Source organism: Schistocerca americana, chromosome 2, assembly GCF_021461395.2.
Source record: "Schistocerca americana isolate TAMUIC-IGC-003095 chromosome 2, iqSchAmer2.1, whole genome shotgun sequence".
Taxonomy (NCBI): domain Eukaryota; kingdom Metazoa; phylum Arthropoda; class Insecta; order Orthoptera; family Acrididae; genus Schistocerca; species Schistocerca americana.
In genome coordinates, this window is record NC_060120.1 from 184543573 (window position 1) to 184569320 (window position 25748).

The 25748-nt window shown below is 44.9% G+C and overlaps 1 protein-coding gene across 1 annotated transcript in view; it reads right to left on the minus strand.

Annotated features, from left to right (window-relative positions):
* Window positions 1-21764, minus strand: part of LOC124593862 — a 40995-nt gene extending 19231 nt beyond the window's left edge. Inside the window, exon 1 of the mRNA XM_047132209.1 lies at window positions 21609-21764. Within this exon, the coding sequence (XP_046988165.1) occupies window positions 21609-21764 (156 nt within the window). The remainder of the gene's footprint in view (window positions 1-21608) is intronic.
* Between the last annotated feature and the right edge of the window lie 3984 nt (window positions 21765-25748).

Sequence of the window (25748 nt, forward strand, 5' to 3'; positions counted from 1 at the left end):
CAGCTTCCTCGTGTGGGCACTATGTTGCTACACTGGAGCACAGTATTCGGCAACTGGGTACGCCTGCGTAAGTACTGTAGTACGTAGAGTCGATGCGTCGGCATCCCGTGTTGTACCAGCTAGTTTCTTTACGATGTTGTTTCGGGTTTTTAGTTTTTGGCTGGTTTTATCCAAGTGTTTTTTATACGTCAAAGTCCGATCTAGTGCGACACCAAGGTATTTAGGCTGGAAATTATGTCTAACCTTTTGTTGGCAGAAGCTGACATTCAACTGCTGATTTACAATTCTGTTGTTTGGATGTAATGCGCAGACTTCTGTCTTTGCTGAATTTGGATGGAGTCTTCATGCTTTGTAGTACGTGTTGAGAATTTCTAAGTCACTGGATAATACAGCTTCTCCTTCCTCAAGTGTGCTGGTTTGTACGGCTATGGCAAGGTCGTCGGCATAGCAAAACTTTGCTGTCACCCATCTATTGAATTCAAACAGAAGAATATCCCGGAAATGTTCCGATTTCTCTTCCTGGCACTCCATTTTTCTAGCGCCCACAGCTCCACTTACTATCTCCAAATAATAATAATGTCGTGTGACGAGGGCCTCCCGTCGGGTAGACCGCTCGCCTGGTGCAGGTCTTTCGATTTGACGCCACTTCGGCGACTTGCTCGTCGATGCGGAGGAAATGATGACGATTAGGACAACACAACACCCAGTCCCTGAGTGGAGAAGATCTCCGACCCAGCCGGGAACCGAACCCGGGCCCTTAGGATTGACAGCCTGTCGCGCTGACCACTCAGCTACCGGGGACGGACTATCTCCAACTGACAAAATGACAAATCGTAAACCCAAATAGCAACAGTGAAATACAAATAAAAAATTACAATCGATAAATAAGCCCTTAACGTCTGGAATACCAACATACAAAACAAAAACCCTAATAGCTTATTCATCGACCTAATATCTGTATGAGCCGACTGATACCAAAGGATATTATGTTGAATTCGTTCTCTGTAGCGCATGAAGTTTGAAGCAATTTGACAATCTTTGAATCATTCTGAAATATTATGAATATCTAACTCGGTATTTATGCGAAGTGTTCAGATACTCCTTCACTGTAGATAACAGAATCAACTGCAGAAGATTTTAGGTTGCTATTAGGGCCTGTAATTTTCCGCTAGGTCGTCACTACACAACATGAACACCAACGACCCCAACACATTTGTCTGCGAAAGCCCTGAAGATGCTCCTATATATTTCGAAGATTCTCCTTCCCTTATACAGCGCTACGTCCTCCCTGACACGAAATCCAGAATCCAGTCACATACATAGTTTGATACGCCATACCACCGTACGTTCGTAATCATAGCTCTGGCACTTTGTTCAAAGGTTTTTGATGTCAAAAAATACTGGATCCACAACAAGATCCTCGGTATCAAAAAAAAGTAATTCGTTAGCTTCACATGTGTCATTCATCAGATTCCTGTCTCCTTCCTTCAAACAATTTTTAGAAAAAGTCTGATTTAAAATGTGTTAATATATGTAAATAACATGTATTTATGCAAGTTCGTAATTGGAATACTACTTTGAAATGAAGCATAAAATGCCTTTTTGTTTTCTTTACATACGTAAGGGGTATTGTTACTTTCAGTAAGGAATACAAGTGGATGCACTTTCTTCGTTATTATTACAGCTCTGCTATGATTTGAACGAAACTGATAAGGCTGTTTGCGCGGCTCTCGAAGCATTTGAATTGATCCAATTCATATTGATTCACGATTATCTCATAAAACTGACATTTAGAGACGAAGCATGAGATTGGATTAGGGATGGACGAGGCGGGAATTCGGACTTTTCCGTTTCAAACGAGTGGAATTGTTTCCTTATTCATAGCAAGTAATGAAATGAAATGTTCTTCAGGCACTACTGGCAAAGAGACCACGTCTCTGGTTGTCTGCCCGCTGCGTGCAAGTCTTTCTATTTGACGCCATTTCGAAGACTTGTGTGTCTTTGTGCTGAACATGAGATGAAATAATTAGGACAACAAAAACACGCAGTCCCCGAGCGAGGAAACTCTCCGACCCGGCCGGGAAGAGAAATCGGTATCCCATGATCTAGAGGCAGCAACGATAACCATTAGATCAAGAGTTACCAAGTAATGACTGAGGAACACTATGGTTGATTCCATATTTCTAGGTTTGAAGATGGCACCGTTGCTCAAAAGTGGCATATAATCAAATTTCTCTCCGATAAATCATCGTCTCAGTTGTGCCACGGAATTCGTGATTTCCTGTCAGAATGGTCACAATTCGAAGAAACTGACGAGATGTCATATAGTGTAACCGAACTGCTATCTGGTGTTCCCCAAGGAAGTGTTATAGGCCCTCTGCTGCTCCCAATCTCTATAAGCGACTTAGGAGACATTCTGAGCAGCCGTGTTAGATTGTTAGCGGTTGATGTTATTTACCATATAGTAAAAGATATCTGCATGGTGCAGAAAATGAGCAGTTGACTCTAAAAGGTATGAGGTCATCCACATTAGTACTAAAAGGAATCCGTTAAATTTCGGGTGGAGGATAAATAAAACAAATTTAGACGTTGTTGATTCAACGAAATACTTACGATTACGAGCAATCTGCATTGGAACCATTACGCGAATCAAAGGCCGTTGCGACGGCTGAAAAATTAGAAAATGAAACAGGTCTTTTAAAGAGACTGCCTACACTACGCTTGTCTGTCCTCTTCTGGCGTATTGGTGAGCGGTGTGGGATCCGCATCAGGTAAGATCGACGGAGGACATTGAAAAAATTTACAGGAGGGCAGCTCGTTTTGTATTATCGCTAAATAGGGGAAACGGTCTCACGAAAGATTAAAGGAGTTGGGACGGCAGTTATTGAAAACAAAAAGCATTTTCAAGAAAATTTAATCATCAGATTTCTCTTCCAAGGTTCAAAATATTTTTTTTATTCGTAAATACGTAGCGATAAACGGTCGTCATAGTAAAACAAGGGAAATTAGATTTCACAAGGAAAGATTTAGGTTTTCATTTTTCCCGCGTGCAATTAGAGAGTGTAACGGTCCAGTAATAGTCTGAAAGTGACTGTACGAACTCTCTGACTAGCACTTACGCGTGAATTGCAGAGTACTCATATAGATGTAGATGAACCATCCCGGCATTTGCATTAAGCGAGTTTATTTATTATATTTATTTCTTATTCACATTGCAGCATTTCATCTACAAAGCTAGCATAGGGAACACAATCACACTTTTATGGATAGTAATACAAAGGGCGTTCAGAAAGTTTTGAACAGTCGTCTCTGATTTTTTTATTTTTTGCAGGAGGAGAATGAATTTTTTTGTGAACATACTTGGAACATTTATCTGTAAGTTGGTGTACAAAAATATTTTCTTGTACGAGGGCAGTTCAATAAGTAACGCAACACATTTTTTTTCTCGGCCAATTTTGGTTGAAAAAACCGGAAATTTCTTGTGGAATATTTTCAAACATTCCCGCTTCGCCTCGTATAGTTTCATTGACTTCCGACAGGTGGCAGCGCTGTACGGAGCTGTTAAAATGGCGTCTGTAACGGATGTGCGTTGCAAACAACAGGCAGTGATCGAGTTTCTTTTGGCGGAAAACCAGGGCATCTCAGATATTCATAGGCGCTTGCAGAATGTCTACGGTGATCTGGCAGTGGACAAAAGCACGGTGAGTCGTTGGGCAAAGCGTGTGTCATCATCGCCGCAAGGTCAAGCAAGACTGTCTGATCTCCCGCGTGCGGGCCGGCCGTGCACAGCTGTGACTCCTGCAATGGCGGAGCGTGCGAACACACTCGTTCGAGATGATGGACGGATCACCATCAAACAACTAAGTGCTCAACTTGACATCTCTGTTGGTAGTGCTGTCACAATTGTTCACCAGTTGGGATATTCAAAGGTTTGTTCCCGCTGGGTCCCTCGTTGTCTAACCGAACACCATAAAGAGCAAAGGAGAACCATCTGTGCGAAATTGCTTGCTCGTCATGTGGCTGAGGGTGACAATTTCTTGTCAAAGATTGTTACAGGCGATGAAACATGGGTTCATCACTTCGAACCTGAAATAAAACGGCAATCAATGGAGTGGCGCCACACCCACTCCCCTACCAAGAAAAAGTTTAAAGCCATACCCTCAGCCGGTAAAGTCATGGTTACAGTCTTCTGGGACGCTGAAGGGGTTATTCTGTTCGATGTCTTTCCCCATGGTCAAACGATCAACTCTGAAGTGTATTGTGCTACTCTTCAGAAATTGAAGAAACGACTTCAGCGTGTTCGTAGGCACAAAAATCGGAACGAACTTCTCCTTCTTCATGACAACGCAAGACCTCACACAAGTCTTCGCACCCGAGAGGAGCTCACAAAACTTCAGTGGACTGTTCTTCCTCATGCACCCTACAGCCCCGATCTCGCACCGTCGGATTTCCATATGTTTGGCCCAATGAAGGACGCAATCCGTGGGAGGCACTACGCGGATGATGAAGAAGTTATTGATGCAATACGACGTTGGCTCCGACATCGACCAGTGGAATGGTACCGTGCAGGCATACAGGCCCTCATTTCAAGGTGGCGTAAGGCCGTAGCATTGAATGGAGATTACGTTGAAAAATAGTGTTGTGTAGCTAAAAGATTGGGGAATAACCTGGTGTATTTCAATGCTGAATAAAACAACCCCTGTTTCAGAAAAAAAATGTGTTGCATTACTTATTGAACTGCCCTCGTATTTACAGTTGAGTCATAATGGACAGTGAAGTAGATGTCAGGTTCCGACACCGGTCGGTGATGGAGTTCCTCTTCAAGACCGGCGATGACTCTGCCACATCGATTCACAGGAAGTTGCTCCCTGTTTATGCGGAGGACACAGTGGACTGCAGCAGTATCTATCGGTGGTTGCAGAGCTTTAAAGAAGGTGATTTCTCTCTACTGGACAATCCACGATGCGGTAGACCATCGACGGCAGTGAGTGATGCGAATAAGGAGACAACTGATGAGATCATCCAAAATGACAGAAGTGTGACGACACGAGAGCTTGCTGAAATGACGCGTTTGTCATTGGGTAGTGTGGTATCACTGGTACAGTCACTAGGGTACAGAAAAATCTGTGCAAGTTGGGTGCCTAGATTATCGACAAGAGAAATGAAATTTTGAGGAAGAATGTGTGCGAGGGTCTCATGAAGACCTTTACTGAAGAGTGGGAACAGTGTTTTGACGGCGTCATTACACAGGATGAAACATGGTTGTTTTTGTCCGAACCTGAGAACAAAACCCAATCCATGGAGTCGCGTCATCCGGGTCCCCTTCGGGTGAAGAAACCAAGACATTCACGAACAGCAGGCCTATAGGTGATGGTCTCCTTCTTCTGGGATCAGTGTGGTGTCATTTTCATTGACTTTTTGGAACCTGGCTCCACAATTAAACGGGACCGTTACTGTTTGTCATTGGACAAGCTGCGACGTGCCATCAAGGCCCACAGATCACGGCTTCAGGGTCAGCTCATTCAGACTACACCATGACAATGCCAAACCCCATACAGCCCTTATGACGCAGAAAAAAATCAGGAAAATGGGTTGGAAAACTGATCTTCATCCTCCCTACAGTCCGGACATGGATCCGTCTGATATTTACCTCTTTAGTCGTCTGAAGGTCCACCTGCTCGGTAAAACATTTGATAGTGAGAAAGACCTTATTTCCTGTGTCAAGCGATGGTGTAAAAGTAAATCCACAGAATTTTACCAAAGTGCATTTACATCATGGAAAGAACGTTGGGCCAGATACGTCACAACTGATGGAGGCTACGTTGAGTAGGCTCAATGTATAGGTAAATGTTCCAAGTATGCTCACAAAAAATTTCATTCTCCTCTTGCAAAAAATATAGAAATTAGAGACGACTGTACAAAACTTTTTGAACGTCTTTTGTAAATCTGTGAATTAATTATTTGTTTCTGGCACTTCTAAATATCTTTAAAAAAAGCTAATTCTAAAAAAAAAATGCTACCACTACAGTTTACCTCTACAAAATTGAAATTCAGAAAATAAACCTCAATCAGTTACCCAACTATTAATAGTATTTTAGTGCTACAGATTCTGTTCGGTTGGTGTCCATTTCTTAGGGTGCATCTAACCAGTTCATATCTGTTTGCGCTGCTGCATCCGCCCTCATAACGCCCTGGACAGCATCACTGTCTGCTGGACCCCTTGGGCTTAGGGCACCGACAGGGGCTTTTCCACGGCGCGAGCGATTCCACGCTTCACTGAAACGCCTCAGAATTCAAACTTGCGTCACCACTTGCACCAACACAATGCAGACTCTTGAAACACCATTTCATTCAGTGGCCGCCAACCTCAGTTTTCTTCTCTCCATCTGTGGAGTATCTCGTCAAGCCGGAATGGCAGCATACCGCCGTGCGGCTGACAAAGGGACCCACGATATTGTAAATCACGGATTTTGATGCGCTTCAAATATGTTGTGGAGGCACTTACCCTGAGTACCTGGCTATCCGGTGTTTTAGCGACGGGCCTTGGTTTTTGAGGAAATCGATTTTGAAGTTATTGCGCGCTTTATATACCCGCAACATTATGTTTATTCCGAGCAAGTCAGCGTAGCGCAGCGGTAAAGGTTCACGTCTACTCCAGAGGAGGTACCGTGTTCGAACCCTGCTCCTCTAAGTTTTTTTTTATATATATATGCAAGAACCGTCCGGAAAATTTGGTCCTAACTTTCAAAAACTAGTAGACGAATTAACTGGGAAATACAGAAATGAAGTCGTGTCCTGCACGAAATCCTGGAAGTTCACGAAACTGGTGTACGAAGAATTTTTGCGTTCTGTAATTCTTTCGCACGTGGGACAGAAAAATGTTTTCTGCTTTATCGATTCATGGGGAGGGCAAACCGATTCCACTTTATACGACCATCTGTTCACTGACGAAAGGAAAGCGAGCACCTGCACCCTAAAAGTGGTCCCACCAAAGGGCACTCATTATTGCCAGCCCTGCGATGTTTATTTTTACCGACAGGTGAAAATCTTCACGAAAATTATTCAGAATGTTCCCAGCTTAATGAAAAACAATAGAGAGATCGCTTCTAGGGAAGACTGGATAAAATTACATTCGCTAATCCTACATCAATTCAGCGCACCTAATTTTGAAAGCACGATTGGATACGCATGGTTCGCATAGATATTAGTGGGTGAAAGAGAAATCTTTTTGAATGCAAAAGAATCGTGTTTCCCGGTATCGCTCATGAAGAAACCGTGCCCCTGCAAGACGGTTGCTTTCATAAAATGCGCGTGGTGCTGCGAAAATTTGTGCTTCGGCTGTTTCTATGATAAGTATAACCCACAATATTGTTCTGGCACATCAAGCAATGTGGACGATGAAAAATAAGATTTTGTAGTATTGTATGACAGAAAAAATTAATAACTGAATACGGCTTTATAATTTCGCACACCTTACACTGTTTTTTGATATTCTTTCAAATAAAATTAAAAAATTCGGTCTGTTTTGAAAAAAAAAAGGTGAAGTACACGAGCAGGATTTGAACACGGTATCTCCAGCGCGGAAGCCGCGAACCTCTACAGCTGCGCTACGCTGACTTGCTCGGAAATACACTCCTGGAAATTGAAATAAGAACACCGTGAATTCATTGTCCCAGGAAGGGGAAACTTTATTGACACATTCCTGGGGTCAGATACATCACATGATCACACTGACAGAACCACAGGCACATAGACACAGGCAACAGAGCATGCACAATGTCGGCAATAGTACAGTGTATATCCACCTTTCGCAGCAATGCAGGCTGCTATTCTCCCATGGAGACGATCGTAGAGATGCTGGATGTAGTCCTATGGAACGGCTTGCCACGCCATTTCCACCTGGCGCCTCAGTTGGACCAGCGTTCGTGCTGGACGTGCAGACCGCGTGAGACGACGCTTCATCCAGTCCCAAACATGCTCAATGGGGGACAGATCCGGAGATCTTGCTGGCCAGGGTAGTTGACTTACACCTTCTAGAGCACGTTGGGTGGCACGGGATACATGCGGACGTGCATTGTCCTGTTGGAACAGCAAGTTCCCTTGCCGGTCTAGGAATGGTAGAACGATGGGTTCGATGACGGTTTGGATGTACCGTGCACTATTCAGTGTCCCCTCGACGATCACCAGTGGTGTACGGCCAGTGTAGGAGATCGCTCCCCACACCATGATGCCGGGTGTTGGCCCTGTGTGCCTTGGTCGTATGCAGTCCTGATTGTGGCGCTCACCTGCACGGCGCCAAACACGCATACGACCATCATTGGCACCAAGGTAGAAGCGACTCTCATCGCTGAAGACGACACGTCTCCATTCGTCCCTCCATTCACGCCTGTCGCGACACCACTGGAGGCGGGCTGCACGATGTTGGGGCGTGAGCGGAAGACGGCCTAACGGTGTGCGGGACCGTAGCCCAGCTTCATGGAGACGGTTGCGAAAGGTCCTCGCCGATACCCCAGGAGCAACAGTGTCCCCAATTTGCTGGGAAGTGGCGGTGCGGTCCCCTACGGCACTGCGTAGGATCCTACGGTCTTGGCGTGCATCCGTGCGTCGCTGCGGTCCGGTCCCAGGTCGACGGGCACGTGCACCTTCCGCCGACCACTGGCGACAACATCGATGTACTGTGGAGACCTCACGCCCCACGTGTTGAGCAATTCGGCGGTACGTCCACCCGGCCTCCCGCATGCCCACTATACGCCCTCGCTCAAAGTCCGTCAACTGCACATACGGTTCACGTCCACGCTGTCGCGGCATGCTACCAGTGTTAAAGACTGCGATGGAGCTCCGTGTGCCACGGCAAACTGGCTGACACTGACGGCGGCGGTGCACAAATGCTGCGCAGCTAGCGCCATTATACGGCCAACACCGCTGTTCCTGGTGTGTCCGCTGTGCCGTGCGTGTGATCATTGCTTGTACAGCCCTCTCGCAGTGTCCGGAGCAAGTATGGTGGGTCTGACACACCGGTGTCAATGTGTTCTTTTTTCCATTTCCAGGAGTGTATATGTAATGTTACAGGTATACACAGCGCGCAATGAACTTCAAAATCGATTTTCTCAGAAATCAAGGCCCGTCGCTAAAAAACCGGATAGCCAGATACTGACAAGGGAACCTCCCCATCGCACCCCCCTCAGATTTAGCTGTAAGTTGGCACAGTGGATAGGCCTTGAGAAACTGAACACAGATCAATCGAGAAAACAGGAAGAAGTTGTGTGGAACCGTGAAAAAAATTAGTAAAATACACAAACTGAGCAGTCCATATGGAAGATAGCAACATCAAGGACAATGCGAGCTCAGCAGCGCCGTGGTCCCGTGGTTAGCGTGAGTAGCTGCGGAACGAGAGGTCCTTGATTCAAGTCTTCCCTCAACTGAAAATTTTACTTTCTTCATTTGATGTGTCCGTTCGTTCATTGACGTTTCTGTTCACTGTAATAAGTTTAGTGTCTGTGTTTTGCGACCGCACCGCAAAACCGTGCGATTAGTAGACGAAAGGACGTGCCTCTCCAATGGGAACCGAAAACATTTGATCGCAAGGTCATAGGTCAACCGATTCCTCCACAGGAAAACACATCTGATATATTCTATACAACACTGGTGACGGCACGTGCGTCACAGGACAGGAATATGTTGTCGACCCACCTAACTTACACACTTCGCGAATGGGTAAAAAGATTCTTCTACCTTGCCCGATTTAGGTTTTCTTGTAGATGTGATAATCACTCCCAAAATAGTAATGAAAACATAAGAGTTTGTCACATAAACTGAAAATAAAAAATTAAACTTTTCACTCCAAGGATGATTTGAACCTAGGACCTCCCGTTCCGTAGCTGCTCTCGCTAACCACGGGACCACGGCGCACCTAGACTCCCACTCTCCTAAATGTTGCATATCTTCGCATGGACTACTCGGTTTGTATATTTTACTAATTTTTTTCATAGTTCCACACAACTTCTTCCTGTTTTCTCGATTGATCTGTGTTCAGTTTTTCAAGGCCTATCCACTGTGCCAACTTATAACTAAATCTGAGGGGGGTGCCATGGGGAGGTTCCCTTGTGAGAGTCAAGTGTCTCTACAACATATTTGAAGCGCACCAAAATCCGTGATTTACAATATGGAGGGTCCCCTTGTGAGTGCCTTGTGATGTCTTCCTTGGCCTTGCTGGTTTCCGCGGCTGCAGTGTCGTTCAAGATGCACCAGGTTGACTCGTCTCGCAGTGCTTCTCAGAGATCCAGCGACCTTAACGCCAGCCGTGCGGGGTAGCTGCGCGGTCTAGGGCACCTTGTCACGGTCCGTGCGGCTCCCCCCCGTCGGAGGTTCGAGTCCTCCATCGGACATGGGTGTGTGCGTGTTGTCCGTAGCGTAAGGTAGTTTAAGTTAGATTAATTAGTGTGTAGGCTTAGGGACCGATGACCCCAGCAGTTTGGTCCCGTAAGACCTCACCACAAATCAAAAAATTCCTTGGCGCCTGGCAACAATAAGCTGCTGCATCTTCGTAGAGCGCACTGCACTTCAACGTGTGCTGTGGAGTACACAGCACACATTACCGCAATTGCAACTATCATTAATCTGCCTTTTGATTTTGTACAGGTACGTAGCTCTCTGTTCGTCACCAGTCAGGTAATGTACCAGTCCACTCAACGGCTGAAGACATCTTATCTTTAGTCTCTCCTTGATGTTAGACAATAACTCGTATGTCTTCCTTACGGTGCCTGAAGACTCCCATTCATTTTGCCACAGTTGTAATATGCGATCTTGTATTAACTTTTTTGTACTGGCCTCAATTCCAAGTATCCTTCGTACTTCCCTTTGGTTGCCTTTCTTTAACTAACAAACTACTCCCCATTTTCTACTTTCCAAATCCAGTGGGCATGTTCCTAAAGGTACTAACAATGTGTTATTCGGGGGAGTCCTCTAGGCGCCCGTTGATCTTACAATTAGTAGCATTCCTTATTGAACTCTTCCGACTACTGAAGCTCGCCCCACAAGCTGCAATCTACGAGCCCAAACACCGTGACACATCCTACGACTGATACTAATATACGCAGACGGAAAAAAATCGCTACACCAAGAAGGAGTTGTGCGACGTAAACGAAAGCTGGTACATGTCTGCCTACATCTGAAAAATGATGTGTATTCAAATTTCGCGCGTCGTATAAGAGTGGCGCTAGTAACGTCACAATGAGGATACAAATCAGATTTTCTTTAAATACACGCTGTAGCAGTCGTGAGCGTTACTTGCATTCGAGAGTAGATGTGACGAATTCACTTTAGTCAAGAATGCCTTTAAGGCGATAAAGACGCCATAATGAGATTTTCACTCTGCAGCGGAGTGTACGCTGATATGAAACTTCCTGGCAGATTAAAACTGTGTGCCGCACCGAGACTCGAACTCGAGACCTTTGCCTTTCGCAGGCAAGTGCTCTACCAACTAAGTTACACAAGCACGACTCACAACCCGTACTCACAGCTTTGCTTCCGCCAGTACCTCGTCTCCTACTTTCCAAACTTCACAGAAGCTGTCTTGCGAAACTTGCAGAACTAGCACTCCTGGGAGAAAGGAGAGCTTCTGTGAAGTTTGGAAAGTACGAGGTACCAGCGGAAGCAAAGCTGTGAGGACAGGGTGTGAGTCGTGCTTGGGCAGCTCAGGTGGTAGAGCCCTTGCCCGCGAAAGGCAAAGGTCCCAGGTTCGAGTCTCGGTCCGGCACACAGTTTTAATTTGCCAGGAAGTTTCATATCAGCGCACACTCCACTGCAGAGTGAAAATCTCATTCTGGCAGCACAACAATTCGAATCACCAGACTGACGTACAAATTTACAGCCAGGAAGCGTGGAGAGTGTTCCTCTGTCATACGAAATCGCACTCCGGACCATACCAACAGGTGTAGGTGAATTGTGTCTGGCACATAGAGAAGATGGTTGCAGGCCCTCAAGCGACCTTAATCTAAACAACACACGTCCATCACTGACACCGAGCCAGCACAAGACACAACAGACCTCCACCCTCCACTTTCACTCGATACCACTGAAGTTGCAAATATCGGTGGTTTGGGGTCAGGTGAATGCACGCTACAGGGTGTCTGGCTCGGAGCTGTGCTTGATGTAACCGGATTGTAACAGTTCGTTGTGTTACTGTGGTGCCAACTGCTGCTCAAATTGCTGCTGCAAATGCAGTACGATGCGACAGAGGCATACGCGGAACACGACGGCCTTCCCTCACGGTACTGCCACGTGGCTGTCCGGAGACCGGACTTCTTGCGACCGTGCATTTTGTTGACCACCGCTGCCAGCAAACATGTACAGCGACTACATTCCTGCCAAGTTTTTGTGCAACATCGCTTTTCGTAGCCCTGTTACGCGACCTCGTTCAAGTTCAGTGAGATGTTGATAATGGCGTCTTTGAAACTTCAAGGCAGATTAAAACTATGTGCCAGACCGAGACTCGAACTCGGGACCTTTGCCTTTCGCGGGCAAGTGCTCTACCAACTGAGCTACCCAGGCACGACTCACGCCCCGTCCTCACAGCTTTACTTCTGCTAGTACCTCGTCTCCTACCTTCCAAACTTTACAGAAGCTCTCCTGCGAACCTTGCAGAACTACCACTCCTGAAAGAAAGGATATTGCGGAGACGTGAGTTAGCCACAGCCTGGGGGGTGTTTCCAGAATGATATTTTCACTCTGCAGCGGAGTGTGAGCTGATATGAAACTTCCTGGTCCCTAGTTCGAGTCTCGGTCCGGCACACAGTTTTAATCTTCCAGGAAGTTTCATGTTGTGCTGCCATTCATGAAGAGTAATTCAGTGAGTGTTTACCAACAGGTCAGCGCTCGTTCACATGCCGCTATTGTAACCCATCTTGCTCTGCACGATGTCGACATGTTCTCTTGGCCTGCTCGATCACCGACTCTGTCTCAGATCGAATATGTCGAGCATGTTTGGGGAATCATCGGACAACTCCATAGTCATCCACACCCAACATTATCCGTCCTTGTATTGACCGACAAAGTGCGACATGCATGGAGCTCCATCCCACAAACTGACATCTCGAACCTGTACAATACAATGCATTCATGTTTGCATGCTTGCGTTCACGATTCTGGCGGCTACACCGGTTATTTATCTAACAATATTTCACATTTGCAATGGCTTATCTCGCGCGTAAATTAACATGTGATCTTGCAGTGTTAATGCCTTACATATGTTACCCAGACAAATGTACTCCCGAAATTTCATTACTCTACATTAATTATTTTATGGTGTTGCGATTTTTTACGTCAATAAATATTGGTGATTTGCTCTGATTGTTTTCAAAGGAAGTCAAAATTGCCTATCTGCTATGAATTTTGTGCATCGTGTTCATACCTTTCCTTCGAGCCTCCTCTATACAGGGTGTTACAAAAAGGTACGGCCAAACTTTCAGGAAACATTCCTCACACACAAAGAAAGAAAATATTTATGTGGACATGTGTCCGGAAACGCTTACTTTCCATGTTAGAGCTCATTTTATTACTTCTCTTCAAATCACATTAGTCATGGAATGGAAACACACAGCAACAGAACGTACCAGCGTGACTTCGAACACTTTGTTACAGGAAATGTTCAAAATTCCTCCGTTAGCGAGGATACATGCATCCACCCTCCGTCGCATGGAATCCCTGATGCGCTGATGCAGCCCTGGAGAATGACGTATTGTATCACAGCCGTCCACAATACGAGCACGAAGAGTACATTTGGTACCGGGGTTGCGTAGACAAGAGCTTTCAAATGCCCCCATAAATGAAAGTCAAGAGGGTTGAGGGCAGGAGAGTGTGGAGGCTATGGAATTGGTCCGCCCCTACCAATCCATCGGTCACCGAATCTGTTGTTGAGAAGCGTACGAACACTTCGACTGAAATGTGCAGGAGCTCCATCGTGCATGAACCACATGTTGTGTCGTACTTGTAAAGGCACATGTTCTGGCAGCGCAGGTAGAGTATCCCGTAAGAAATCATGATAAGGTGCTCCACTGAGCGTAGGTGGAAGAACATGCGCCCAATCAAGACATCACCAAAAATTCCTTCTCAAACGTTCACAGAAAATCTGTGTTGATGACGTGATTGCGCAATTGCGTGCGGATTCTCGTCGGTCCACACATGTTGATTGTGAAAATTTTCAATTTGATCACGTCGGAATGAAGCCTCATCCGTAAAGAGAACATTTGCACTGAAATGAGGATTGACTCATTGTTGGATGAACCATACGCAGAAGTGTACCCATGGAGGCCAATCAGCTGCTGACAGTGGCTGCACACGCTGTACATCGTACGGAAACAACCGGTTCTCCCGTAGCACTTTCCATACAGTGACGTGGTCAACGTTACCTTGTACAGCAGCAACTTCTCTGACGCTGACATTATGGTTATCGTCAACTGCACGAAGAATTGCCTTTGCCATTGCAGGTGTGCTCGTCGTTCTAGGTCTTCCCCAGTCGCGAGTCATAGGCTGGAATGTTCCGTGCTCCCTAAAGCGCCGATCAGTTGCTTCTAACGTCTTCCTGTCGGGACACCTTCGTTCTGGAAATCTGTTTCGATACAAACGTACCGCGCCACGGCGATTGCCCCGTGCTAATCCATACATCAAATGGGCATCTGCCAACTCCGCATTTGTAAACATTGCACTGACTGCAAAACCACGTTCGTGATGAACACTAACCTGTTGATGCTACGTACTGATGTGCTTGATGCTAGTACTGTGGAGCAATGAGTCGCATGTCAACACAAGCACCGAAGTCAACATTACCTTCCTTCAATTGGGCCAACTGGCGGTAAATCGAGGAAGTACGGTACATACTGACGAAACTAAAATGAGCTCTAACATGGAAATTAAGCGTTTCCGGACACATGTCCACATAACATCTTTTCTTTATTTGTGTGTGAGGAATGTTTCCTGAAAGTTTGGCCGTACCTTTTTGTAACACCCTGTATAATGTGCAAAGTTACGACATTCGTTCATTAATGGCTCTCGATACCTCCTTACAGCGCTTCTTCTAGTATTCTAAATTAGACTGAACTTCCTTTTAGAGGCATGTAGCCATTATGAATATGATTATTGGAAAGAATTTAAAAAGACTATATTGTGCCTTAAAAACAGTCCCTGGTTTTCTCTGAATTTGTTTATTAACTGTAATGACGCGTTTTGGGTTTCACCCATCATCTGAGGACCTACAATAAACAGAAAAAAGTAACAGATATTATGTCACATATTTTACAAAAACGCAAATTTCTTACAAAAGTCAGTTCCTGACGAACAATATTCAAGAACAAAATGGTTTTCGATGCAGAAATGTGAATCATTTTAGATACAAATATATGAGACTTTGATGCAGACGTAAAATATCTTCATTACAAATGGGTGTAATAATCATGTTACCTCTTATTCTTTCCAATATTCATATTCTTCTAATACACTCACGGTAAGAACTGCAACACCAAAAAATAATAAATGTAGAGTAATGAAATTTCAGGAAAACGTTTGTATAGGTAAAATATGTAAGTGATTAGCATCACAAGATTACGGGTTAATGTGAGCGCGAGATAAACCACTGCAAAAGTGAAATACTGGTACATAAGTAAAAGGTGTAACCGCCAGAATCTTAAACTCAAGCGTGCAAACATGCATGCATTGTCTTGTACAGGTTCCAGATGTCAGTTTGTGGGATGGAGTTCCATGCATGTGGCCCTTGGTCGATCAGTACAGGGACGACTAATGTTGATAGCGGATAACTCTGGAGTTGTCATGCAGAGATGCCCCAAACATACTCGATTTGAGACAGATCTGGTGATCGAGCAGACCAAGGCAACTTGTAGAGCAAGATGGGTTACAACAGCGGTTTGCGAGCGAGCGTTATCCTGTAGGTAAACAACATTCTTCATGAATGGCAGAACAACAAGTCGAATCACCAAATTGACGTACAAATTTGCAATCAGGGTGCGTGGGATAATTACTAGAGTGCTCCTACTGTCATGCGAAATCGCAACCCAGACTATACCAGACCGTATACATCAAATGTGTAGCACACAGACAGTGGAGTTGCAGGTTCTCAAGTGACCTTCAACCAACCAACGCACGGCCATCACTGACTGGCACCGAGGTTATAGCATCAGTCTCGTTTGCGTGCGACATCGGCATCCCGCATGACAGAACAGATATGAGGTATGCATTCATAACAGCGAGTGAAACAAAAAGAAGATGTTTACGGCACGACCGAGGACGCTGCCGGAGATGAAAACACAGCCATGTGTCTCTGCCAACGGCCGCTACTCCACCACCGTGGATCGACAGCAGCGCCAGACATCGCGATCGACAAGCAGACTATTTTCCTATGCCACTCACGTGATCTAAAATAGTCCCACAAGATGCATCCGCCAACCGCAGTTCGGCACGCCGCCCGGACTTTTAGGGATCTGCCATCCCAGGAACAACATCCACACGCCTCGTCTGCTGGTAGTCCCAGGTCGTCAGGAATGGTAGCTTCTGACTGTGACTCTAGAGTGTCGTGTAACGGTGGGTGGTTTGGCCTCCCTGGACAGCTTTGTGCTACGCCGACCACTCTCTAGTAGTTTTGTTTCCGCCTATTCTGTGCTAAATAAATGTACATGTCATGTGACTAGGGCCTCCCGTCGGGTAGACCGTTCGCCGGGTTCAAGTCTTTCGATATGATGCCACTCCGGCGACTTGCGCGTTGATGGGGATGAAATGATGATAATTAGAACAATACAACACTCAGTCCCTGAGTACAGAAAATCTCCGACCCAGCCAGCGGGGATTCGAACCCGGGACCTGAGGATTGACATTCTGTCGCTTTGACCACTCAGCTACCGGGGGCGGACTTTTCTGTGGTGGATTTTCTCAAGCGAGAGACTTGTGAGAAAAACAGTTTATTTTGTTATTCTTCTGTTATAAGATCCGAAGTGGGATCCGCACTTTGTTTCTTGCTTAACTTGTGTTTTGTTTTCGACTACTTTGTCGTTATCAGCAATGTACTTGTGTATTTTTTTTTCCCAATAAAAACAGATTGTGGAATATCGTTCGCGTTCTGTCTCTGCTACCGCAGATACAGTACAAGTAGAAACAGATTTCATCAGAAAATACGAAAGACCTCCACAGTACCCTACAGTGAGCTATCACTTGATACCACTGGAGTCGCAAATGGCGGTGGTTTGAAGTCAATAGGATGCACACTACAGGGTGTCTGGTCGGAGCTGTCCTTGAAGTAACCGATGTGTAACAGTTCGTTGTGACACTGCGGTGCCGACTGCTGTTCAAATTGCTGCTGAAGATGGAGTACGATGCACTAGATCCCATACGCCGAACACAATGGTCTTCCCTCTCGATAATGTCACTTAGCCATCCGTAGCCCGGACTTCTTGCGACCGTACATACCTCTGCCAGCAATCATTTTCAGTGGCTACACTGATGCCAAGTCTTCCTTCAGGATCGCAGAAGGAACATCCATCTTCTCGTAACCCTATTACACGACCTCCTTCAAACTCAGTGAGGTGCTGATAATGGCGTCTTTGTCGTCTCAAAGGCATTCTTGACTTCCATCAACGCTCCTCCATGATACTGACAAGAAGGAGATTGAGTTAATAATTAAATCACTAAAGACCAATAACTCTCATGGATATGACGGGGTAACTAGCAGAATACTGAAGTATTGTTCTATATGTGTTAGCCCAGTTCTTAGCCATATCTGTAACTTTTCCTTTAGGAGTGGTCGGTTTCCTGACCGATTAAAGTACTCGGTAGTGAAGCCACTTTATAAAAAGGGAGACAGGGATAATGTTGATAATTTTAGACCTATTTCTATGCCATCGGTGTTTGCTAAAGTCATCGAGAAGGGTGTATATACAAAGTTACTGGAGCATTTAAATTCACATAATTTGCTGTAAAATATACAGTTTGGTTTTAGAAATAGTTTAACAACTGAAAATGCTATATTCTCTTTTCTCTGTGAGGTTTTGGACGGATTAAATAAAAGGTTGTGAACGCTAGATGTTTTCTTTGATTTAACGAAGGCTTTTGACTGTGTTGACCGCAAAATATTACTGCAGAAGTTGGACCATTATGGAGTAAGGGGAGTAGCTTACAATTGGTTCGCCTCTTACTTTAAGAACAGAAAGCAGAAGGTAATTCTCCGCAATATTGAGAGTGGTAGTGATGTTCAGTCCCAATGGGGCACTGTTAAGTGGGGCGTTCCCCAAGGGTCGGTGCTGGGGCCAGTGTTGTTTCTTATTTATATAAATGATATGCCTTCCAGTTTTACAGGTGATTCAAAAATATTTCTGTTTGCTGATGACACCAGCTTGATAGTGAAGGATCTTGTGTGTAACATTGAAACAGTGTCAAATAATGTAGTACATGAAATAAGTTCGTGGCTTGTGGAAAATAATTTGATGCTAAATCACAGTAAGACTCAGTTTTTACAGTTTCTAACTCACAATTCAACAAGAACCGATATTTTGATTAGACAGAATGGGCATGTTATAAGCGAGACGGAACAGTTCAAGTTCCTAGGCGTTCGGATAGATAGTAAGCTGTTGTGGAAAGCCCATGTTCAGGATCTTCTTCAGAAACGAAATGCTGCTTTATTTACCATTAGAACAGTATCTGAAATAAGTGACAGTTCAACACGAAAAATAGTCTACTTCGCATGTTTGCATACGCTTATGTCGTATGGTATTATTTTTTGGGGTTATTCTTCTGATTCAAAGAGGGTATTTTTACTCAAAAACGGGCTGTTCGAGCTATGTGTGGTGTTAGCTCGAGAACCTCTTGTCGACCCCTATTCAATAGTCTGGGAATTCTGACATTGCCCTCGCAGTATATATTTTGTTTAATGTCGTTTCTCGTTAGCAATATTAGCTTATTCCCAAGGGTTAGCAGCTTTCACTCAGTTAATTCTAGGCAGAAATCAAATCTGCACGTGGAATGCACTTCCTTGACTCTCGTGCAGAAAGGAGTGCAGTATTCTGCTGCATCCATTTTCAATAAGCTACCACAAGAACTCAAAAATCTTAGCAGTAGCCCAAACACTTTTAAGTCTAAACTGAAGAGTTACTCATGGCTCACTCCTTCTATTCTGTCGAGAAGCTCCTGGAAGAGCTGAAAAATTAAGCAAATTCCAGTGTTACACTGTTGATTTTCTTTATTTAAACTTACGAATTGTCGCCTGAATATGTTTCTTATATTTCATTTTATCTGTTTCTACAATCGTGTTGTAATTTCATGTATTGACTCGTTCCATGACCATGGAAACTTCTCCTTAATTTGGTCCCACGGAACAATAAATAAATAAAATAAACCACGCCCAGTCTCACGAGCGTTACCGTGTGTATTTAACACAAACCCGCTTTGCATTCTCATAGTACCATTACTAGCGCCACTCCTGTGTGACTGGCGCGAAATTTGAATAGACTTCATCCTTGAGATGTAGAAACACGCTTACGAACTTTCGTTTACGTCGCACAACTCCTTGGTGCTGCGATTTTTTTCCTGTCAGTGTAGTTAGATCGTTTAATTTTATCTTAATATTTCTTGCTAGTTTCTCTTCCAGCAAGAGATGCGTGGCTTTGTCAGATGGCAATAATAATTTATCAATTCTACATTATCCTTCAAGCTCATCGAGCTCTGCATTACACGTTTCTTTTACCAATCTTCTGGAATAGCCGATTAAAACGAGCACCACATCAACTGCAAATGCTAACCAGTCGTCTTACGTTCCCGCTATCGTGTAGCTTCTGTAGTATGGATGGCAGCGCTATATTTGAAAGCTCTGGACCACACAAAGATCCCTGCGGACAGCCTTTTGTTGTGGACTTCGTTATTTCCTTTCCTGTGCGTGTCTCCTGCTGCAGTAGACTCTCAGGCCTTAAACGAATGAAAGAAACCGGGGAAAACCCGCATCTAAACAGCCGGCTGCTGGCTTGAACCCCATTCATTACAGTAGTACCAAAAGCTCCCTACACCACGTACCGTAAGGTGGCTTGCGTGGATTAGCACACAGATCTACACTACTGGCCATTAAAATTGCTACACCAAGACGAAATGCAGATGATAAACGGGTATTCATTGGACAAACCATATTGTACTAGAACTCACATATGATTACATTTTCACACAATTTGGGTGCATAGACCCTAAGAAATCAGTACCCAGAACAACCACCTCTGGCCGTAATAACGGCCTTCATATGCCTGGGCATTGAGTCAAACAGAGCTTGGATGGCGTGTACAGGTACAGCTGCCCATGCAGCTTCAACACGATACCACAGTTCATCAAGGGTAGTGACTGGCGTATTGTGACGAGCCAGTTGCTCGGCCACCATTGACCAGACGTTTTCAATTGGTGAGAGATCTGGAGAATGTACTGGCCAGGGCAGCAGTCGAACGTTTTCTGTATCAAGAAAGGCCCGTAAAGGAGCTGCAACATGCGGTCGTGCATTATCCTGCTGAAATATAGGGTTTCGCAGGGATCGAATGAAGGGTAGAGCCACAGATCGTAACACATCTGAAATGTAACGTCCACTGTTCAAAGTGCGGTCAATGCGAACAAGAGATGACCGAGACGTGTAACCAATGGCACCCCATACCATCACGCCGGGTGATACGCCAGTACGGCGATGACGAATACACGCTTCCAATGTGCGTTCACCGAGATGTCGCCAAACACGGATGCGACCATCATGATGCTGTCAACAGAACCTGGATTCATCCGAAAAAATGACGTTTTGCCATTCGTGCACCCAGGTTCGTCGTTGAGTACACCATCGCAGGCGCTCCTGTCTGTGATGCAGCGTCAAGGGTAACCGCAGCCACGGTCTCCGAGCTGATAGGCCATGCTGCTGCAAACGTCGTCGAACTGTTCGTGCAGATGGTTTTTGTCTCGCAAACGTCCCCATCTGTTTACTCAGGGTTCGAGACGTGACTGCACCATCCGTTACAGCCATGGGGATAAGATGCGTGTCATCTCGACTGCGAGTGATACGAGGCTGTTGGGATCCAGCACGGCGTTCCGTATTAACCTCCTGAACCCACCGATTCCATATTCTGCTAACAGTCATTGGATCTCGACCAACGCGAGCAGCAATGTCGCGATACGATAAACCGCAATCGCGACAGGCTACAATACGACGTTTATCAAAGTCGCAAACGTGACAGTAAACATTTCTCCTCCTTACACGAGGCATCACAACAACGTTTCACCAGGCAATGCCGGTCAACTGCTGTTTGTGTATGAGGAATCTGTTGGAAACTTTCCTCATGTCAGCACGTTGTAGGTGTCGCCACCGGCGCCAACCTTGCGTGAATGCTCTGAAATGCTAATCATTTGCATATCACAGCACCTTCTTCCTGTCGGTTAAATTTCGCGTCTATAGCACGTCATCTTCGTGGTGTAGCAGTTTTAATGGCTAGTAGTGAATTTTTTCAGTAGTACAGGACGGTACTGCGCACATTTAGCCCTTTTTTGTGTCAGAAATCACGATTTGATGTTCCTGTCAGAACAAGACAGTCAGGCTACCTCACCTTGGCCACGATGTCTCCGGGTCCGCACCCCACGTCCAGTACGGGCAGACGCTTGGCCGGCCACGTCAGGGTGGGCCAGATTTGCTCCAGCTGACGTATGGTGTCCGCTGCGGACGACCGCCACCTTCTACTGCTGGACGCCTCTGCTCTCTGCATGTTGGTGGGTAGACCTGTGCAAACACCTGTAGTTTCACCACCAGTGTCCAAAGTAGACTGAAGAGCCAAAGAAACTGATACACCTGCCTGATTTCGTGCAGGGCCCCTGCGAGCACACAGACGTGCCGCGACAGGACGTGGCATGGACTCGACCAACGTCTGAAGTACTGCTGGAGGGAACTGACACCATGAACCCTGCAGGGTTGTTCATAAATCCGTAAGAGTACGAGGGGGTGGAGGTGTCTTTTGAACACCACGTTGCAAGGCATCCCACGTATGCTCAATAATGTTCATGTCCGGAAGTTTGGTGGCCAGCGGAAGTCTTTAAACTCAGAAGACTGTTCCTAGAGCCAATCTGTAGGAATTCTGTCCTGATGGAATTGCCCCAGTCCGTTGGAATGCACAATGGACATGAATGGATGCAGATGTGTACAATGTCATAGATATGTTCTTTCTACACAAAACTATAGGTATTGCCGCTATAATCACGAAAATATGAATAACTCACATACAGTATATAGTGTCAAGTGCCGTATGCTCCAAGCGTCTCTGCATATCTTACTCCTGTGATGTACTATCGCTAAGTCAGACGCGAATCCAAAGAGTTATCATGAAGAACATCATCCCAAACAACATTTCACTAAAAGATTTTACATGTTTTGAGTAAAACCGTGCAGGTAGCTTAATATTTGTCTTTATTTATAACAAGTGTCCTGTGGTGGCCATTTTTGCAGCAGCCGTATACAAATTGCAGTAGTTTACAAGAAAAACGCCTTTTGCAAGCTGTGCATTAATTATTTATGTTATTTATACACACAAAAATGTTTCACCTTTTTAGCAAGGCATCTCCATGTGGACGTCTTTGAATACTACTTGATTTTTTCGTTGTCACAGTAGTTTATTTTCTGCCATTATTTGCCAGAAAAGAGTGAAAAGAAGCTATTACTAAATGACTACTATTGAACGACCAATCACTGTTTACACTAATTGATTATTTAAAAGATAAGCATCCCAGTAGATGATCACAGATGCCATTTTTCTCCTAAGTATAAAAAATATATAGTGACGCACGCACACAGACTTACGGCTCACATACAGTCAAACAAAAAACAACTGAAAGCAAAAACGGGGCAAGTTGACAACACTTACAAAAACAGATGTTCTAGACACAGGAAATGACAGTCAAAGCATTATGTTACGAAAACAGTGGCTACAGGAAAAATTTTAGGCTTTCAATCGACTTTTCACATAAGGAAAAGATGCTTGGTTTTCAGATAATGAATTAGGCGTTTACAGATCAGCGTCTCTCTGTTTTACTATGGGAATCTTCTGTCTCAAATCTGTAACCAACGTAGGAGAACAAAAAACTTATGTAATATTCTGGGACATCCACTGAAGATGCCTAGTTTAAAATGCAAAACGCGTCTGAGTGTACAAACAAAATAAAAAAGATTAGGCATACAAAAGGCTGTTTTCCTGTTAACTACTGCATTTTACTTATAACGTCGTTTCGGCTACTGGCAGCATGAGTTCAAAACTTAGAACTTTTAAAGCAAATGTGAATCTTCAGGTTTAGGCGGCGCAAAGACTGTTCCATTAAGTTCCGGGTGTGCAGCCGGAAGAATTATACTTCTTCTTCTAAGATTTCGGCTGTATAACGTTCAGACATCTTCAGAGTGAGCTGCAAGACTGCCTCTGCAGTGTTCGCTTTATGCTTGTGTACAAGCGCGACTATCATGCGGCCACAGATGCAAATGCGCCAGAGACGTTGGTCGGCGGCGGAGACGTGCACAGTGCGCGAGTTACATCTATGACTCCGCGATCGATCTGTGTTGGCATGTGGGTATATCATTGTGAGCTGCACTGTGACGACGTGTTTCTGAGTTTATTACACCAAGTGCCGGATTCCATGATTTATCAAGGTTGAAACCACTATCTCTATTAATTAAATTCGACGTCAAGCGAATCTCAATTGCTCCTTCACTATCGAGTCCCAAAAAGATGACGTAGTTGCCAGAATTTCGACGTTGTCATACAACATACTGTGACCAGTGTCATTACAATGCTCTGCCACTGCCGACTTGTTAGGTTGTAAAAGTCGTGTGTACCTCCGGTGTTCTGTACATCTTTCTTGGACAGTACGAGTTGTTTGTCCGATGTAAGAAAGGCCACATTCACATGGAATTTTGTAAACTCCAGATTTTCGGAGCAGCAGATCATCTTTGACGGAGCCCACGCGAGCAGCTGTCTTGGGTGGAGGACGAAAAATCACTTTTACCTTGTGACTGCTGAAAATCCGTCCTATTTTTGATGAGAGGCTACCCACATATGGCAGGAAGGCCATCGATTTAAAGGTTTCTTCGTCTTCTTCTGCTTTCTTTGTGGCCTCTTTCGGTTTCATTATCAGTGCCTTCTGTATTTGCTGTGGGGAGTACCCATTGTCTTCAAACACTCTTTGTAAGTGAGAAAGTTCATCTTTCAGACTGCTTTCGTCAGAAATAATATGTGCTCTATGGATCAAAGTTCGAAGAACACTCATCTTCTGGGCAGGATGGTGGCAGCTATTTGCACATAAATACAAATCCGTGTGCGTCGGCTTTCGATACACTTCATGTCCCAAAGTGCCATCCTCTCTGCGCCGAACCAAAACATCCAAGAATGGAAGGCATCCCTCCTTTTCAATGTCCATTGTAAACTTTATTCGATCGAGGAGGGAGTTCAGATGTCTTAAGAAGTCTTGCAAGTTATCTTCACCATGGGGTCAAATTACAAAGGTATCATCAACAAACCTCCAGAATACCGTGGGTTTCAGGTCAGCAGCTTCAAGCGCCTTCTGCTCGAAGTCTTCTATAAATAAATTGGCCACCAGAGGGGATAAGGGAGTACCCGTGGTTACTCCGTCCGTCTGTTCAAAAACTACGTTGTTAAATAAGAAGTATGTAGAGGTCAGAACATGTTTGAATAAAGCTGAAATCTCTTTGTCTAAACTTCTTTCAATAAGTTGTAGAGATTCTGGAAGGGGAACCTTTATGAATAAAGACGCCACATAGAAACCAACTAATATATCAAAAGGTTTCATTTTTAATTATTTCAGTTTACTAATGAAATCAGCAGAGTTTCTTATGTGGCGAGCACATTTTCACACAAGAGGCCTCAACAACGATGCCAGGTGTTTGGCAACGTCATAGGTCGGAGAGCCTATGTTACTCTCGGATAGTAACATCTTTAGTGTGGACCTTTGGTAGTCCATATAATCTAGGAGGCACCGCACCACTTGCTTTCAATCTCCGAACAACTTCTGGTGGGAAGGAAGAATCATTCAGAAGCGAAGCAGTTTTCTTCGCCACTCGATTAGTGGGATCCCTGCTGATCTTCCGGTACATGCTGCCACTCAGTAAATTGTACATTGTATCATGGTATTCGTCCCGAGACAATAAAACAGTAGCATTACCTTTATCTGCTGGGAGTATCACCGTCTGAGTATCCTGCCGAAGCTTCCGTAGCGCAGCCCTCTCTGCCACAGATAAATTGTTTCTTTGTGGGCGAGCCTTCATAATTGCACGGCATGTTTCATGTCTTATTTCCTCTGCTGAATCCGAGGGAAGTGGTCGCACTGGTTTTTCAATGGCGCTGATAAACGAAGGTAATGACAGAAACTGTGGCGTGGGTGCAAAATTCAGTCCAGCTTTATTCAAACATGTTCTGACCCCTACATACTTCTTATTTAAGAACGAAGTTTTTGAACAGACGGACGGAGTCGCCAAAGGTACTCCCTTATCCCCTATGGTGGTCAATTTATTTATAGAAGCATCGTCCAGATCTCTACCTGTCATATTAATGACAGGGAGTCGAATAGCAGTTTCTTGCTGCGATGTCGTCTTCAGTCGACTAAATTTTGCAGCCTGCCTAGATGTGGCCAACTTACGAATCCAGTCTGATTTGGCCCAAGTTGTACCATGAATCCAACTCCAAGAATCATAGGGT